The sequence below is a fragment of the Xenopus laevis genome, chromosome 1L (assembly GCF_017654675.1).
Source record: "Xenopus laevis strain J_2021 chromosome 1L, Xenopus_laevis_v10.1, whole genome shotgun sequence".
Lineage (NCBI taxonomy): Eukaryota > Metazoa > Chordata > Amphibia > Anura > Pipidae > Xenopus > Xenopus laevis.
This window is the reverse complement of record NC_054371.1, coordinates 111,713,325-111,728,272: the sequence shown is the minus strand read 5'-3', so window position 1 is coordinate 111,728,272 and position 14,948 is coordinate 111,713,325. Positions and strand designations below refer to the sequence as shown.

General features: G+C 38.1%; 1 protein-coding gene across 1 annotated transcript; it reads right to left on the bottom strand.

The window, feature by feature from the left end:
* Nucleotides 1-6,800: 6,800 nt before the first annotated feature.
* On the bottom strand, nt 6,801-14,017 carry XB5727280.L (uncharacterized XB5727280 L homeolog). Its single transcript, XM_018255295.2, has 7 exons — nt 13,856-14,017; nt 12,108-12,194; nt 9,978-10,200; nt 9,367-9,512; nt 8,063-8,182; nt 7,508-7,613; nt 6,801-6,932 (listed from the first exon to the last, which is right to left on the bottom strand). Exons 1-7 carry the CDS (start codon nt 13,895-13,897, stop codon nt 6,928-6,930), a joined length of 729 nt encoding a protein of 242 aa, XP_018110784.1. The 5' UTR covers nt 13,898-14,017; the 3' UTR covers nt 6,801-6,927.
* Between the last annotated feature and the right edge of the window lie 931 nt (nt 14,018-14,948).

Here is a 14,948-nt window from a genome sequence, read left to right as displayed (position 1 = left end):
GCAGGCATGCACAAATATAACAAGACCCACCTTGTTTATAGGCAGCTTTTGAAATCAAAATGTGTTTTATAAGAAGAAATCAGTAATATTCTAGATATCTTTTTGTTTTTGTAGGTTCCACATAGGTCTGAGCAGCAGCTATATAAAAAAACCCCTAATATAAAACAGTACACTAGAGTGCTCAAATATGTGCTATTTTTATATTACATGAAGAATTTCAATTGCACGGTTCATGACCCCTGAAATCGGGACCCGCCACCACTAATGAGCGGTCGGCTGACAGCAGTTAAAATATTTTCCCAAACCTTTCCTGGCTACTAAATCCTCTCATTATAAATTAGCATGGCTTGCTTTCCAATGGACAGATGTCTGTAAGGATGGTTTCTGCCGGGGGCATGCAGCAGATACAATGGGAACTGCAGCAGTGAATGTACTGAGAGCCCTATAGCTAGACAGAAAGCACATGACAGATACAATACAAACATAGAAACAGAAATTAGTAATTATTTAGGTCATTTCATAAAGTAAAACAAACAAGATGTCCAGTCTATCCAGATATCAAAATACATCACCAGTAAAGGGGGCGATGGACATGTTTAAAACTAGGTACATTCAGTAACAGATAAACGGTTAAACCATTTCCTTTTACTGCACAACAAGCGATTAGGATTGTAATCAGCCTGCTACAGTATATCATTAAAATGTCAATTCAGGAGAGGTTTTGCCTTAATCTGTATCAGTTTGGAAAAAGATTAAGCAAAGCCATATTTTTTTTTAAACCTCACAAGCTGCATAAATCAATGCAGCTTGTGAAAGGCTGGCAGAAGTAGCCCTTAATGTATTGAAGTGACCTCAAAAGAATGAAAATCTACTTTACATTGCAAAGTGCAGATGGTGTCGACAAAAAGCCCCATTTATGTTTGCCTGAAGCACTTAACATTTTTTTCCCTTAGTATCTTGCCTCTCAAACACAGCAGACAACATATGTAATTATTTACTGATGATGCCAAAGCTCTGTCATATTCTTGGGCATTGTTCCCTGGAGAGGAATAAGTTTGCGTATGCTGCCACCTGGTGAACAAAACATTCCAGTCTCAGTTATTTTTCTCCTCTTTTCAACTTATTTCCCAAATTGTTGTTGCTATTTAACAGACGAATAAAAGGAGCTCTTCTGTATGACCCACAACTTTTTTTTGCTTCATCTTAGACTTTAATTTACACTTTTGGGGGGAAAAAATTTCAAATTTTGAAAATGATTTCCCTTTTCTCTGTAATAATGATACAGTACATTGTACTTGATTCCAACTAAGATATAGTTAATCCTTATTGGAAGCAAAACCAGCCTATTGGGTTAATTAAATTTTTACATGATTTTCTAGTAGACTTAAGGTACGAAGATCCAAATTCCGGAAAGGTCCATTATCCGAAAACCCCCAGGTCCTGAGCATTCTGGATGTCCCATACCTGAATAGTAAAGGATATTAAAGGGAACCTGTCGTCCAAAAAAAAATATTCCAAATACTATTTTATGACATTGTTCAAGCAAAATAAACTTTAATTACACTATATAAATTATTTGAATCTTATTTTGTTCGGTCTGGGAACTTTTTATAGCAAGCAAGCAGGTGCCATTTTTGTGGACACTGTTATTAAGGAAAGCCTTACATTATCTCAGAATCTTGTTTGTGCACCAGAATGGGGGACCCAATGTCCATCCACATGCACTGGCTACACAATTAAATGGTAAAGAGAGAGAGGGAATGTGGGAAGAGCACCAGAGTCTCTGGTCAATAGTAAAAAGTTGGAAACTTTGTGGAGTCTGGAGGATGAGCACAGTTTCAAGAACCTTCCCTTTTGCCTTCTCTCAAGTTAAAATACTAGGGGTTTCATTTGGGAGGAAGATAATGCCAGGCTAAATTGGGAAGAGAAGTTGAAGACCAGTTTGGCAAAAGTTCAGCATTGGAAAGGGAGGAAGCTGACCTATAGGGAAAGAGTTAACCTTATCAAGAGTTTTCTGATCCCGTTGTTTCTGTATGTGTCCCGTGTATTCACTTTGCAAAAATCTTTCTATGCTTGAGTCTATAGCCTATTCTTCCAGATGCTCTGGGGGAGAAGGCTAAACCCAGTCAAAAGAGGGTTAAAGTTCCTGCAGAGGAAAGAGGAGGTTTGTGGATGGTCTGTCCTGTGACCTTCTTTGGTGTCATTTTCCTAAAGTTTAACTTTGGGAGGTCTGACTCAAAGAACCAGCTCCCTATGGGAATATTGTGTAGGGTCTTGGGCAACTTTTATTATGGACTGGAAGCAGGTCAGAGTAAGACAGAGCTATTTCCCACCACACATTACCCATGCCCATAAGCTAATAAAGATATGGGGGATTGGGGAAATAGAGATCACATCAACCCCATCGAAACATACCTATGCCAGGTTACTGTCCTTCTTCACTGTCCCATAAGGGACTGTACCAGTAAGAGCCTAGAAGAGACCTTAATTATTTAAATGGGGCAAGACTCCCTGCAAAGCTGTTTAATAACTCCTGGCTGTCCCTTCAGGGCAAGTTATATGTACGGGGCGACATAAAATATCTGAGCCGTGTAAATAGAGAGTGTCCCTGGGGTGGTGAGGTGGAGAGTCAAGAGCACTTTTCGGTGGATTGTTTGGTGTCAAACTGTTTATATGAGGGTGTGCTTTTGTAATACATGTGCAAATAATTATGCAGAAATGCCAATGGAATCATTCATAGGAAGCACCACTTTAACAAGAGACTATTTATAATATTGTCAGTGCTTTGGTCTCATCTGTAGTCTATGCAATGTATAAGATTTCTGGGAAAAGAGAATGATTTAATAGACCAATATTGCAAATGACAAATATTGGATGAACTTGGATTTCTCTTGGCCAAATTCTTCTGCTTTCACTTTGTAAATATTATAATATTGTTTCATTTTGATGTTATGATTTTGTTTTGCGTTGTAATGTTTTTAATTTTTAAATAAAAATCCCTATATAAGGGGCATTATGTTGAGGAAGAACCTCTTTGGCTTATGTACAGAGGGGGCGGGAGGGGTCTGCTTAACAGTATTTTGCAAATAATTTTAATTTTCCTACAGTTATTTTTATATTTACCTTTTTTCTAGCTGTAACCAACAAACTCATGCTTTGAGTCACTGAAAGATTTCACCTCCTCTGTTAAGCCGATTCCTGCAGTTAAAGCACTTCTGATAACCAACATGATCAAGATGTTTGCAGAAGGCAGTACATTAAAACCATTTATATCTAAAAACTTTAAGAACAAAAGTACTTGTGAAAAGTAATATTTAAGCTCTCACTAATGTTTTTTTTTTTTTTTATAATACAGGTATGGGATTATCCAGAATGCTCGGGACCTGGCGTTTGCCAGATAGTTAATCTTTCCATAATTTGGATCTTCATACCTTAAGGGTAAGGCCACACTAAGCGATAGCGCGGCGATTTGACTCGCGGCGACTTTTCGCCGCGACTTTTAAACGGCAATCGCTGGCGAAACTTTGGCGCTGGCGTCTATGGGGAATCGCTGCGTAAAAACACACGCGGCGATCTTTTTTCTATTGTCGCTCGAAATCGCCGCGCGATTCCCCATAGACGCCAGCGCCAAAGTTTCGCCAGCGATTGCGGATTAAAAGTCGCCGCGAAAAGTCGCCGCGAGTCAAATCGCCGCGCTATCGCTTAGTGTGGCCTTACCCTAAGTCTACTAGAAAATAATGTAAACATTAAATAAACCAAACAGGCTGGTTTTCCATTAAGGATTAATAATATCTTAGTTGGGATCAAGTGCAAGGTACTGTTTTATTATTACAGAGAAAAGGGAAATAATTTTTAAAAAAACTTGGATTATTTGGATAAAATGGAGTTTATGGAAGGCAGCCTTTCTGTAATGCAGAGCATTCTGGATAATGGGTTTCCAGATAACAGATCCCATACATGTAGTGAAAAAGTTTTCCTTTAAGGGGCAAAGACCAATGGAACCTATCCGGTACATCTATGTTGTGTGTAGCACCATGGTCCTAGAGGAACGTTTTTTTGTTTCACTGTGTACTGTACAAACGTATATGGATGAAATGACAAATTCATTCTTGACTCTTGACAGTGATGTCAATCTAAGTTATGGAAAGGAGAACTTTAAATCATTGGTTCACCTTTAAGCTAACTTTTAGAATAGATAATTCTAAGCAACTTTTCAATTGGCCTTCATTTTTGTTTTGTGTAGGTTTTGAATTATTTGCCTTACTCTTTCCAGTTTTCAAGTGGGGGCCACTGACCCCATTTTAAAAAACAAATGCTCTTCAAGGCTACACATTTATGGTTACTGCTACTTTTTATTAATCATATTTCTATTCAGGCCTTCTATTTATATTCCCCTCTTATTAATATCAATGCATGGTTGCTAGGGCCATTTGGACACTGGCAACCAGATTGCTGAAAATGCAAACTGGAGAACTACAGAATAAAAAGCTTAACTCAAATCACTAATAATAAAACAAAAACCAATTGATAATGTGAGAATATTACTCTCTATATTATATTAAGTTAATTTAAAGGTGAACAAGCCATTTAAGAATACGCAGTTTCTTGTCCTTTAAAACATCAGCTTTACGGGAGAATGGAGAGGCAATAGAAAACAGGAATTTACAATATTGTCTCAAATTGCCACGCCATACTTACCCCTAACAAACTACAGTATATAAATGAATATAAATGTTTCAGTTGTCAGGAGTTGGATCCCATACCTGTAGTTCTCGTCTGGCTCTATTATCCAAAATGCTCCGAATTTTGTGAAGGCAATTTCACTTATACTTTATTTTAAACAAATAATTCAATATTTTAAACAAGATTTACTTATTCTCTTTAATAATAAAACAGTACTCTTGTACTTGATCCTAACTAAGATATTGTTGATCCTTATTGTAGGCAAAACTATCTTATTAGGTTTGTTTAATCTTCAAAATGATTTTTAACAGATTTAAGGTATGGACACCCAAATTACAGAAATATCCCTTATCTGGAAAACCCCTGGTCCTAAGCATTCTGGATAACAGTATAATCATATACCTGTTTTATTGGTTAAATGTTGGTAGTGCACACATTGATTTTATAAAGTTTACAATACCCAAGTCCTTGTGGGTGGTGCGAGAAAATTGGAAATTGATAAGTATCTTTTATAGCACTCTGTAAATTACTTCAAAATAATATTTTATTAATTAATGGATTTCATTTAAGATTTTCTGCCTATATAGAAAAGCACAATAAATATTTCATGTATATAAATAGATTGATCAATTCCATGTATTTTTTTATTTATAATATTATACCAGCAGTAGGCAATGAGGCAAAAGTTCAGAGCAGGCAGCAACTGGTGTAATCAAGATTCAGGCAGAAAATCAGGACAGGCAGCAGTCATTAAAAGCTATAATCAGTCAACAGGCTAGGCACATAAAGTGAGAATGCCATTTCAATGGTGCCTTGCAAATAAGAAGCTAGTGTTGTCTGAAGAGACAAGTCTGCTCAGTAGCAACCAATAAGATATTTGCTTTTAAACAGGTGGTCGAGTAAATGCCAACTCCTCATTGGTTGCTTTAAGTTACTTCACCTGGGCAAACTTAGCACCTTTTACTATAAAACCTTTTATTCAGGATCCCTCTACATACAGAGCTGTAAATGTAGGGGCAGAAAAAGAGTATGACTGGCATACCTACCAGATAATTCACACAGGAGCACATGGAGTAGAGCATCAGACCACGCACCTAATAATGCATTTCATATGGGATTTAACATCACTGGGATTCCTTAAATAGATATTATAAAACTGTGCAGCCATGTCATAACTGTGACTATACTACAATTGTTATAACAAAAAGGAATGATATTTTCACAATTCCAATCTCTAGGACAATAAGACAATCGCAATCCCATTAGAAAATCCCCTGACTCTCAGGAAAACCATTGACATCCCTGTGCCGAATGATTATTAGATTTCAAGGTGAAACCCCATTCTCCTACACCATTAAAGTCTTATAATGGCATCATGCTACAATAAGGAATTCCAATCACACTAGAATTGCTTTTTCCAATACCAAGTCATTTTGTTTATACATTAATCCGGTTTTGAAAATAATGGCATGTCAAGAGATCATATGGTTATGGGCTTTGCTAGTAGGGTAGATAATTCATTTTTGTGTGGAGACACTTATATGACTGCTAAAGTCTGCTAGTTTATTAACACTTAGCAAATTTGCATCCAGATAGTAGTAGTGCATGGATTTGTGGCAAATTTCCACGGCAGAAATTATTTTGCGCGAAAATTCACCGGCAAAAAAAAAAAAAAAAAATTTTTTTTTTTGGTGCGCATCTAAATTTCATATATTTGGTACATCACTGCCTGCTATGATTTTTTTGGCCAATATCCCAGTTTCACAATCACTTTCTGCTTTGCAGGTACATCTGCCCCTAGGGACATTTATGGACCATGTGCCCAATACCTGGCAGACAAAGTGAAAAGGGATACTATTTCTCAAAAAAGATCACTTACAAAAATTAATGAACATTTCTAATATGCACATGTTCCAGGGCTTTAAATTGCAATATTTAAATTACACCTTTAGTGAAACCGCCCATGTCAGTGAATAATCTCCCGCATGAAAAGTTTAATTTCAACCTAGGAAAAAGGCTGGAGGTGCCTTGCCTGTGTTGATTGTCCAACCCATAGCTGGCAACAGCCCCCACATCTCACCTGATTTTGTTTTCAAAATTTAAATAAACTAAGCAACTTCAGTGAAAAATATTTATTGATACATTAGCAAAAAAGTTGGCAAGAGAAGCCTCCATATAGTACATTAACAGCACTCAGATAATGCATGCAAATGAACCCATTCAAACTGGTAAGTATGCCATGTTTTATTCTGGAAAGAAAAAGAATGCTCCGTAAGTATCACCCATAAAAGCAGGTAATCAACCATTATTTTTCACCATTTAAAAATAAACAAACAACGGACAACAACCCAAAACACCCAGTAAACCTTTTTTGCAGAGGCGCATACCGCCATCATGCATCCCCATCTCAGTTACAGCAAGGTGCATGCACAGTACAGGAATCTATGACAGGGCTGGTACATTTAAAAGAGGGGCACTGGCCTGGGTTAGGAGGTTGCGTTCATTTTAATTCAACTTGTTCATTAATGACTTAGGGGGAGAGTATTGTAAGTAATAAACTAGCCTTTGAAGATGACCCGTCAGCAGCTGCAAGGGGAAACAAGGTTTTGGGTTGTTATTAAAAGGGGCATAGATCTCTGTCAAGGCCCCATCTAGTAAGGTCCCATCTAGAACATTTATTACTCTAAAAGCCACCTGCTTCTGCTACTCATTGGTTAAACTGCAAAATGGAGCATAGCCCAAAACACAAATCTATTATAACTATGAAGTCTATTTAGTGCCCTTTTTTTGCACAGTCCTGTATAAACAAAAATTTGCTTCCAACCTGCAGAAGAGTTAGTGATATGGTTCTGGTGTTCATCATCTATCTTCTGATTTTCAATGACTGGCTTTTCCTCCTTATTTGATGGGTCGCCATTGACCATGGCCTCCTATAGGAATAAAAATACAAATGGGAGATAAGATCAAGTTTAAGCATGCTTTTCCTCCATGTCTCAGAGAACCCCTCTTATGGAAGATGCTTCCAAGGGTGGAATCTCTTTCATATGGAATAGAAATAAAAACCCCAGTTCATGTAAAGAGATGTACTTAAGTAATTGTGTATCCCTGAGCTTTGTTTTTGCTCTCCTATGTGGCCAATGTATGGCACTTTTGAGCCCATCAGCTTCTGCCTACAATTTCATAATCCTGTGCTACGTTTATCATTTATAGTAAAGGTGGCTGAGGTACACAGGATTTTTTACCATAAATGGGAAAAATCCAAATTCAATATAGCACAGATCTCACATTCATTACAAAAAAAGTCAAACAAGTTGTATTATTAGCATATAACTGTTAAGTCAATTCCCAACTACTCCTAAGTCATCAGTGTCTGATTTACCGGTTTCTTTGCTGGAGATTCCTTGAGCATCACAACACCCTCTTTTTCCTCAATTTCAAGATCACTTTCTGTTTCATTTTTGGAATGGTGTTCTTCACTATCGGTCTCTGTATTACTAGGCTGAATACAGGAAAAAAAAAAAAAAAAAAAAAAGCACAAGGCTAATAATCATAGGACTGTAATTGGTGATATTGTTCAGTCATATGTGATGCTACACAGGCCACGTCAAATTTATGACGTACCAGTAAGCGAGGACCACTTCTGATACAAAAACTATAGAAAGAAACCACTGAATATTATAAAATATAAAAACATACTATAATTAAATTTTTATAGTAAAGCCTTTAAGAATGACCTGGTTTTATAATATGTGCTTTATGCTTATCCCATAGCATTTTGAATTCTAGTCCATTGGCATACATACGCAAGTATTCACCTGCGCAAAGATGCAATGCATGCCATGCGGGGCAAAGGAGATGTGCATGTTTAAAGGACAAACCCCCCTCACAGTCAGTAGAGCTTTTGCTATGCGCTTTAGCGCTGCCCAGGTGTTGGCTGCTGACAATGTGTCAATACAGTCCCACAATTAGTAGAAGGGGGGTTAAGGATTGGAACTGCTTCTGGAACTCCTGACTAAGAGTGTAAGTGCACACAGGACATTGCTAAGACTGTTTATATTAAGTGGCTTATTAAAGAATCCTATGAAACCATTTTGTGATGGTCTGGTGCTCCTCAGAGATGTTCCGACCAGAAATAATGTAGCTCTGACTGTAAGTCAGAAAGTAGTCTGGGAGAAATAGACCGGTCACGAGCCAATTACGAGACAAACGTATGTGTGCCCTTGGTTTTTACGTGTGCACTGTGAATCATATGGTCTATTTAGGATTACCTGAAGGCACATACTACTAAAGTATATTTTTATAAAAAGGAGGTTATTTAGATTAAGCATGTTTACATATATGTGCTGTTGTAGGTGATATTTTTACAGGCAGTTACACTGTTTGGAGTTTTAATTTCTTAAATATTTACTACATAGCATATATAGCAGCTGGCACTTGGTGGCTTATACCAAGTGCTTGGAATTTCATTGCTTCATCTACTGTACATAGGAAAATGTAAAAGTGTTAAATAACAAATATGCATAATGCTAAGCTTATAAACAGGCAATATTGGGGTACAGTCCAGTAGACTTTTGTAGTGTATAAAGTGCTCCATCAAGCACCCCATGCTCTCTGGCATTCTACATCTGAAATGCTAGAGCCTGAAGGCAGGCTGAATAGAAAACAAAACAGAACATTGCTTACTTCATAAGTTGGATCATCTTCATCATCCTCATCTGGAAGATCCTCATTCATTAAAGCCACCCAGCTTTGTTGCTCTTCTACTTCAAGATCATCTTGCTTCCTTTTGCTGCCCTTTCCACATGGCTTCAGAGGAGACTTCCTAATGTCTATGGAGTCAAGTATGAAAATAAGCATAGAAAATTGCTTTCATGGCTGGCTCAGTCAAAGTGGTTTGACCATGTCAGGCATGTCAAACCTGGTACTTTTGGGACTTAATGTAAAATGTTCTCTCTTTTCTATGCAGGTGTACTGTATTAGTCCTGACATTCCTAGTTTTCTTGTTTGAGATCCTAGGACTCCCCTTCCTCCTCTGCCCATGGAGCCTAAATATCAATCACCTTTGATAAGTAGTTTCAATAGAAGTGATATATTTCTCAAAACAATCAGACTGACTACATCCCATGCAATTCCATCCCTAAACCCCCGCAATGCACCTTTTAAATTGACACAAAAAACTATTGCATCTTGAGTAGTTGATAGCAATGATGTGATAAATCAAAATGTAATGGAACATTCAATAAATGCAGGCCAGTACAAACTTTGCTTGCCAAAAACCCAAATAATTGCCTTACCATCTGTCCCTACAGACTGCCCTATACTGTCTGCCGAGTGGTAGCCCAGAGCACACTGTAATCTTTGAGGGGCAAGCGAAAGTAGAAGACGAGCAAAGCGGCCAAGCCTTTTCCTTCCGCTCACAAAACGTCTGCCATAGGGAGATTTAGACTCCGCAGTTCCTACATTCTCGATTTTTGGGGAGAGTCCAGCTAGGGACAGAATCTTCTTTAATATCTTGAACTGTAGAAAAAAGGGAAACATTAAAGGTGAGGGAAAAGGACAGCACATATCTGTTCCAGGAAAGGAGAATGTTAGGGGCATATTTCTAAATATGAACTCAAGATTGACAGTTATGCATCTACATACAGTAACATGTGTATTCGAATTAGGGATGCACCGAATCTAGGATTTGGTTCGGGATTCTGCTTTTTTCAGCTGGATTCGGACAAATCCTTCTGCCAGGCCAAACCGAATGGGCGAGGAGGGAAATCTCGTGACTTTTTGTCACAAAACAAGTACATTTTCCACTCTTTCCACCCCTAATTTGCATTTGCAAATTAGGATTTGGACAAATCTTTTGGGAAGGATTCGGGGGTTCGGCCGAATACAAAATTGTGGATTCAGTGCATCCCTAATTTGAATAGCTCTATAAGTAAGCAGTGTTTTACATTCTGTAACTGATATAAACTGTATTTGTTGCCATTTTTAAGTTACATTATTTTTTTACATAGGACCCTGAAAACAATTCTGCTTTAAGTAGTAGACAAATGCCAGCATTATATAGCTCTAGCACTTTGCATACCCAATAAGGTTGGCAAGACAGTGAAACCCAGGACAGTGCATGCTGGCAAAGGGTGCATGACAGGGGCGGGACAAAGCTGTCAGGGGATTAGTAATGGGTTAGTGACGTAGTTGGGGGGTGGAGTTGTAAAGGGATGTGTAGCACTAACTGCTAAGGAGGGCATCCATTTTGGAAGAAGAAAAGGAGTCTCATCCTTCGTCCCTTGTATTAACCCTTTGTGCTAGTTGTCACAATTGTGGCCTGGGTTAGTGGGGCAAAGGATAAATTGATGTGGAATGGCGAGTATTGGGCTGACTAACCAAGAGGTGATGAGAGGGAATAGCCGGTTGTCACAGCCAGGCAGCGGGTCCCTGGCAAAGGGGAGAGTTAATTAAGTGGCGTTTTTACCAAGTCCCAAGTTGGTTAATGGAACTTGGTTGGTGGTGTTCCTCTCTAAGAGCGGTGGTCTCTGGAAGGGTATGTTGTATTGGTGGTAGCATACAATCCTGCGTACCCATCATGCTAGAAGGCACAAGCGGCTGGTGGCTTATACGATTGCATGCACATAATTGGGTCCATTGCCAGGGGCCTTGCAGAGGATTAAAAAGTTAATGATATATCACTGTTCATATTTGTATGTTTATAATGTTAATATAACTGTTATTGATATATATGTGTTATCTATTGTTGAATAATCTTTTGTGCAATAAACCTGTGGACAAAAAGACTCCAACAAATAAAATGTATGGTGAGTGAGTTGGTTATTCCTAGGCCAGATTGAAGGACAGCGGCAGGTATTTGTCCCTGCCCATGTCAAGTGTTCCAGAAGCAGACCAAAGATTTTGTTGTTCTTGAAAGGAATTTTTGTTTAACCTTCATAGTAATATATAAAGTGCTGGTGTTGTAAGCGGACCAGTTAAGACTATTTTACCTGTCCTTAGAGGAAATAGCTTGTAAAAAAAAAAAGCAAACTGCATTGGATGTTAATAATGGATTGAGAACATCAAGAAAACATTGATAGATTTGGGTGTAAGCTATTACATTGTGGCTCACCATGCTTTTACAGAGGCTTTCACCAGAATCTTAGGTTAACAGTCTGTAGCATTTAGGGCAGTATAGAGAAATGGAATTCATAAGGTCTGCTCTCAGTGCAGTGAAATAATTCAGGATAGGAAGTGGATAGCTATTGCAGATTCACAGCCAAACCTTGTTTATGGAGTGTTGCAGTTTATCATGGTTACATTTTCTACTGTTTACGTTTATTCCCACTGATATATGTGGCATGCTAGTATAGTTAGTACAAACCCACCCACCCATTTTTTTTTTTTGCAGCGTTGTTCGAAGTCACCCATCATCCTCTACTCACCACATATTTAAGAGGCCAGATCTGCGTAACTTTTAAGAAGACTGATTTCAGGTATCCAGATTCTTTTGTTTGCACAGGTCGTTTGCCCTGGGTATGGGGGAATAAAAAAAAAAAATATAAAAATGATAAATTCCTTTTTATTGAAAAAAAAATTATATAAATAATAATAATAATAATAATAATAATAATAATAAAAATATTTAGTTGAAAAAATATGTTGATCCAGATTACAGAAAGATTCCTTATCTGGAAATCCCAAGGTCCCCGAGCATTCTGGTTAACAGGTCCCATTCCTGTAAAAAAATTTGCACTTGTTTTGAGCAGGGTGAAATTACAAACCCGGCAGCCTCTCAGACATGGGTCAGTCAGGTGTTGGGGTGCCATAGGGGTGATCATAGCTATAAATTATTCTGCACACAGTATCATGCACGTTTGAATATATTTATGTGAATAAAATGCATAACTTTTGTTTGCTGAATCAGAATGTACACACATGGTGCAGGTAGGTAAACATCGTTTAACATGCTGCATGTTTGGGAATAAAAACACAATGAACACTGTTGTTATAACATCTAATGATGCAACTAGTATAATGTACTTTTTTTTTTTTTTTTTTAGATTTTATGGCAGCCACACTACTGCAGCAGATGCTGCATGGATATTCATGGAGCAACATGCTGGGATTCACGTCTAAGTAAAAACAGCTGGTTTCATAGACTTTGGTGTGTACACACCCTGCAGTTTATGGGCGAGCGTTAAAATAAGGCACAAATCAACTGGTTATATATAAGGCAGTAATCATTTTTTGCAGTTAAAATAGATGTTCATTCACCCTGGGGTTGAGTCACAGCATATTGAAAAAATATGTTTATAAAGGGATGAATCTACCCCTGATTTTTTACTGCTCACTCCACTTTAATCTCAAAATGTAGCATTTGCTTTTATGATCCACAGACCAAATGCAACAACCATTTACATCAGTGGCGGGACTAACGGGAGTGCAGGAGTACGATCGCACCAGGGCCTGCACACCCATGGGCCCCGTGGATGCTTGCGCTGACAGGAACCCATCACCACAATTTTGTTCAGAGGGGAGGGGGTGGGCCAGCTGCCCGGCCTGCACCCAGGCGCTCTAGTTACGTTACTGATTTACATCACATTTACACCCTTTCTTGGAAATTCATGTTAAAAATGCTGTAAGCCTATAGTGTAGGACTGCAACTCCCCACAGCTAGCATTAGGCTTGCTTAGAAGCTTAATGGTAATTGGATTTCAACATCTGCTGGCAGCAGTGGTGCTATAAGGGGGGAAGGCAAAGACTGCTGTAGCAGACCCAGTGAGTTTTAAGCCAGTTCCCCTTAAGTGAAAAACGTTTGTTAAATTCTGCAATATCCAGGCACAAGCCTTGTTGTAGAAGGGCCTACATTTCCCTGGCAGGCAGGGCAATATACAGTCCTTTGTGGTATCTAGCACTTATCTCATTGGAGCTTATAGTTGTACAGGGCCACCAATAGTTCTGATGACTGCCCTAGGTCAGGGGTGTGCAGAATATACTTGGTTTATGTTCGCTTTTAGAAGACCTACTGGTAAAATTAAGAGTACCTAAACCCTATTTATTTGTTATACAACAGGGTTGTCTAAGAGATGGTGAACGTTTTATTGAAATCACAAATATAGGTGTACACAAAATATTATTACACACAGGACAGAACGGTCAATGTTAAAATGGCTACAAAAAGCACACTCACCGTTGAGGCCTCACAGCATGGGGATTTTGCTTCACCATCCATTTCAGGCCTCAAGAAAACCAGCCAGTCCTAGCAATGCTAAAGTAAGCCACAAACCTCCCAAATCCTGGAGCACCATTTAAAAAGTAAAAGTCACCAATCAGACCATAGAGAGGCTCATTATGCTCTCACAGGCCAAAAGTCATTACTCGTTAAGCAATCTACTTCCTTTAACACTTTCATATCCAAACTAAGTAAATTTAACAACAATAAGCTGAAGCAGGCTGTTTACCATGTCTGTAGATCCCAACTACAGATTAGCAGCATTAGTAGACACAATGATGGATTTAAGCAGAGAATGGGTGTCCAATCTTTAAACCACTGGCTGCTCAGAAATGATGGGAGTTGTAGTTGGATCAGCTGGAGAACTGAAGTTGTACATTACAAACTATAAATATTTTTAGATTCTAGTATAGAACCTATCCAATGTAATAAGGTGAATTGACTACAAAATATTCAGATACACTTATGGAAGGATTCACAAAATAAGTGTAGTTTAATAAAAAGCAACTCAGCAAATGCTTTGAACCTTTTTTTAATAACCTTCACCCTCAGGCCCTGTATCCATAGACATTTTTACTGTGCAGTGTATTTATCCATTTATCCATTTGACCTCATGGCAATGCAGGTGTTCACTTATTTCAGTCTGCCCTTTGGGTCTGTACCCATAAAAGCAGCCACAACTGTGTATCTTGGCCAAATGGATAAGGTGTTTGCTTTTTAAATAAGAGGTTATGAGTTCAATTCCCTTTTCTGCCTTAAATTTTATTAATTTCTCTACTTAGTTTTGACATTTTATGACATATCAAGCAGTTTTAGGAATGGAACGATATAGTGGCACCATCAAATTATTTGTAATCCGGGAATGGACTTTTTTGGTGTGGCTAAATGTCATGAAATAGCTTGAACCAAATTGATGGTGACACTGTGTCTTTGCATTCCTTATTTACTTTAATATAACATGATTGGGCTTAATAAGTTGTAAAATGTACATTATAATTTTAAATATCAATTACAGCAAATTGTGAGACTTTGGGTATAGATGGGTATTGAA

Excerpts from the sequence above, each read along its gene's own strand:
- XB5727280.L (XM_018255295.2), bottom strand. The coding sequence starts at position 13,897 with ATGGATGGTGAAGCAAAATCCCCATGCTGTGAGGCCTCAACG. Across the intron at positions 12,195-13,855 it reads CATGCTGTGAGGCCTCAACG|GGCAAACGACCTGTGCAAAC; the intron begins GTGAGTGTGCTT and ends CCCCATACCCAG. Across the intron at positions 9,513-9,977 it reads GCAGTCTGTAGGGACAGATG|ACATTAGGAAGTCTCCTCTG; the intron begins GTAAGGCAATTA and ends TTGACTCCATAG.